The following is a 4066-nucleotide window of genomic DNA, read 5'->3' as shown; positions in this document are numbered from 1 at the left end:
CCGAAATTTTCATACCATTCCCCTCCATTTTTTTCTTCTTCATTTTTTTGAGAAAAACTTAGTCTTCTCAATGAAAAATGCTCTAATTTTTCTAGTACAAAATTAGAGTGGTTCTACTTTGTTAGTGGTGGACCTAATTTTGAAGGAAAGAGTCCATTTGAGCAAGGAGTGGTGTTGGAAGCTAGTAGATTGTCTACTTTCAAGAGCCAAGTTGTTTACAACTTGGTTGGAGCCAAAAACATCAATCATTGTGATTGATAGGTATATTTCCTAAAAACACACTATAAATGTCATCTTTGTGTTTATTGTATTTGCTACACATCTTAGTATTTAAGGTGCTCGTTCTTGTATGAAAATAATTTTTAAACTTCCGTTGCGCATTTCGAGCACCTTAAAGGATCCACTTTCAATTCCATCAGGAACAAGTGGTGACTCGGGAAGAAACCTGAGACATGAAAAACATTAATGCTTGAGACTAGGATAAATTAGCTTTACTTTGGAAGCGAAATATGGTCCGGATCACTGTATTCACTTCCGATAAAGTTTGTAGATTGTAATAAGATTAAGAAGGATTTTCAAAGTGTGGAACTCCTTGGAAACTGATGAGATTTTCTTTGATGAAATTTTCTTGAATCGCAACCGGCTGTCAAAGCGTGGCAAACTTGGGAAGAAGTTCTCGTGTCAGGTTTATAGCAAGAAACCGATAGGTTGACTCGCTCGGATGAATGCTATCCCAGAACAAGTACTTCGATGGATTTAAACAAATGGGAGATAATCCATTACACAGAGGTCCTGCTTCCAGTAATCCACTCCCGCAGCACCCTCTTCTAGTTTCCTCAAATCCTGCAAACACAATTTAACATTTCCCCATGTCAATGTACTAGACAGACATAGTAAATATGAAATTTGCTATTGTCTTGAAAGATACAGCTGTTGTAATGACGCCATTTAAATCTTATAAATCGCGTAGCAGTTCCTGCAAGGACTTTCAGTTGTCACTGCCATATTTCTGATCCGCTAGAATCACTATAGTTCATGTATCTCATACGGGTCATCAGCATCCTACATCCTACAACTAAAATAAGGAACAATAGCAGATTTTGAAGCACCGTTACCATATTTATGTGGGTTGTTGATCATGTGTATTATAGGACCATATATGTCTGCATACAAGATTTTACTCCCACGAAGCTGCACCTCTATTCGTGGTAGCAGTTTCTTTAGTTTGCCGTTGTAAGATTTGGCATCTTTATTCTCGATGTCAATGCAACTTCTCAGCAGCGGCGATTTAGCCGTCATTTGTATCGGTAGGCAACCTACTGGAGGAAGCCCTGATACAACCATTTTCCGACACCCAATATGATACAGTTCCTGAAATATTACCGCGGTATAAATAAAATTTCAAGCTATTTAATGCGATCAAAGTATATTATTACAGAGGACATGGGACGACATGTCGTTGATACTTCAGTATATCTGTATGTAGGGGTTGTGTGGATGATAACTGGTGCACATTTAAGAGTCGTAGATGTTATAAAAAAGGTTGTATGTGGGCCAAGTTTGAATTGTCTTTCTTCTCATTGTATTTTGATTGATATTGATATATCTAAAGCTGGAGATTTCAATTCTCTTATGACAAAAATATTGGTTTGTCTGGCAAATCTACTTGACAATAGATTTCAATTACCAATAGACATATGATAAATTTTAAATTCATTCATGGAGTCATTCATAATCATCTCCTAAAAAATTTCCTCAAATCAAAATCTTTCGGTTCAAACGCAACCTCAATTTATTCACTTATTTATTTATATAAATGGCCATGGATTTTAATTGCAGAACAGTCATCAGCAATCGGAAATAACCAAATAATTTCAGAGCCAAAATCAAATATGAAGTACTAAAAGAGAGTGGGGGTGAGCCTTAACCTTGACCAGTTTTTGCAGTTTCTTTAGCAGGAAATCTTCATACTCGTTGACACTGAACTGAAACCTTCTTGTTGGTATATCATAATAGTTAAAAACGAAGTCATTTGTTCCTGCGCTGACGATAACCAAAGCATTACTCATAAATCTCGAGGCATTCGCTTCCCCAAGAATATTCTCGACTCTCTTAACATATTCTTTCAAGTACCCCGGCTGCTTCGATACCGGTATCACCTGTGAAACCAATGAGGTCAGCTCGTCGTACCCTGATCCTGCCGATGCAAAGCTCACTCCGGTGAGTATTTCCTCGTTGGAAAGATTAGGTTGCAAGAATGGAGGGACGGTTTCCTTGAGGCCTTGCATTGATGCCAACATGTCGGTTACGAGTTTTCCATCCGAAAATCTACCTGTTGGGATGTTTCCCGTGAAATCCACCCCATATGGGGGATGATCCCCTCTGAACAGGGTTGTTATGTAGTTGTTGTTGCCAGGATCCACGGTGGAATCGCCGAAAACAAGAATGGATGGGAACTTCGGTTCTGTTTCGCCCTTGCATAGTTCTATGATGATTGTGAACAAGAACAAGGTAATAGGTGCCATTGTTCGGAACAATGTTTTCGTGGCGATTGTCAGAAAGGATGTGCACATTTTTATACGAAAATTTTGGACTGTTTCAATGTGTGAAGAAGGAAAAAATGTGTAGGCTCTGTTGTCTCCATTGAAAATTTGTATTGGATTTTTGTGTCTTATCCTCGTGAAATTTTTTTTTGGGAATGGTACTACAATATACAGACATGCATGTTTATGTAATTCTTGATCGGTCACAGACCCCACTACAGTAGATCTTTATCCCTTTATCTTTACATGTAACTGATCAACTCTGGTCGTATTTACGATAAAAGTAATATTTTGAGCATGAAAAATAATAATTTTTTATTGATGACCAAAATGATATTATGTCTCACAAGATTGACATGTGAGACCGTCTCACGTAAGTTTTTGTGTTATAAAATATAATTTGCTTATCTTAATTAAGAGTGTAACTGCTGAATTGAAGCCAAAGATAGTTTAAGCTAAGGGTGTGAGATTACTTATATTGTGGGACGTGACTTTTAGATTGATTTTTTACTAAATTTTGTGAATGATCTGATTGAAGTAACTTTGAGAGATTTTGGGAGTCTTTCAAAATTAGAGATTTCCAAGTCTTTTTTTGGTTTCGGTTAGATTGGAGTTCATATTTTATGGGAAGTATTGAGGCCAAGTCACGTAAAAACGAGTTTTCAATTTTTAACATGTTTTTAATTGTGTATCGAGCCGGATAAGTAGTTAAAATATAATAAATATAAGATGAAATGCTTAAATTTTATGTTAAGAAGGTTTTTTTTATAGGAATAATAATTTCAGGCAGTCTAAAAAATGAGTAGGTCTCTTGTGAGATGGTCTCACGAAATTCTATCGGTGAGACGGGTCAACCCTACCGATATCCACAATAAAAAATAATACTCTTAGCATAAAAAATAATATTTTTTCATTAATGACCAAAATAAGATATTCGTCTCACAAAATACGACTTGTGAGACCGTCTCACACAAGTTTTTGCCTTAAAAAATAATCTGGAAACTTTAATATCTTATCTTATTGAATCTTAATAAAATAAATAAATCTTGCGTCTGCTATTTTACTCGTTTTTTTTTAAAAGAAAAAAAAATTATTTATTGTATAAAGTGTCATACTTAGATTATTTACAAGTTTTGTATTATTATAAGTAATATATTTAATCCTTTTAATAAATATCGTATTTACATAAAATTGCTGTAAAAAATGTTTAGTGCCTGTTCATTATCTCAATTAATGCTCATATTAGCTGTATTCAAACTCGAAAATTAATTATCTGTGGCCGTTTGGTAATTCGTTCATGAATTCTTAATTTATTTGTTATTAATATTCATTATTATTATTATATGAAAGATGATATTTATAATCCACAATTTGTTAAATAAATACACTCCATTTTGACTTATTACACTAAAAATAGACAAAACTACCCTTAATGTTTTTTTTAGTTCCATCATAAAAATAAGAGTAGATCTCTTGTGAAACGATCTCATGAATCTTTATCTGTGAGACGTGTCAACCCTATC

At 34.7% G+C, this 4066-nt stretch overlaps 1 protein-coding gene across 1 annotated transcript; it reads right to left on the bottom strand.

The window, feature by feature from the left end:
- Positions 1–415: 415 nt before the first annotated feature.
- On the bottom strand, positions 416–2714 carry LOC142541144 (GDSL esterase/lipase At2g31550-like). Its single transcript, XM_075647753.1, has 3 exons — positions 1929–2714; positions 1116–1371; positions 416–843 (listed from the first exon to the last, which is right to left on the bottom strand). The coding sequence occupies exons 1-3, from the start codon at positions 2571–2573 to the stop codon at positions 647–649; spliced, it is 1098 nt and encodes a 365-aa protein (XP_075503868.1). The 5' UTR covers positions 2574–2714; the 3' UTR covers positions 416–646.
- Positions 2715–4066: the final 1352 nt, after the last annotated feature.

This window comes from Primulina tabacum, chromosome 3 (assembly GCF_025594145.1).
Source record: "Primulina tabacum isolate GXHZ01 chromosome 3, ASM2559414v2, whole genome shotgun sequence".
Classification (NCBI taxonomy): Eukaryota; Viridiplantae; Streptophyta; class Magnoliopsida; order Lamiales; family Gesneriaceae; genus Primulina; species Primulina tabacum.
The sequence above is the reverse complement of the archived record's forward strand: the minus strand, read 5'-3'. Positions and strand labels throughout refer to the sequence as shown.

Excerpts from the sequence above, each read along its gene's own strand:
- LOC142541144 (XM_075647753.1), bottom strand. The coding sequence starts at position 2,573 with ATGTGCACATCCTTTCTGACAATCGCCACGAAAACATTGTTCCGAACA. Across the intron at positions 1,372-1,928 it reads AACTGCAAAAACTGGTCAAG|GAACTGTATCATATTGGGTG; the intron begins GTTAAGGCTCAC and ends GTAATATTTCAG. Across the intron at positions 844-1,115 it reads CAACAACCCACATAAATATG|GATTTGAGGAAACTAGAAGA; the intron begins GTAACGGTGCTT and ends TTGTGTTTGCAG.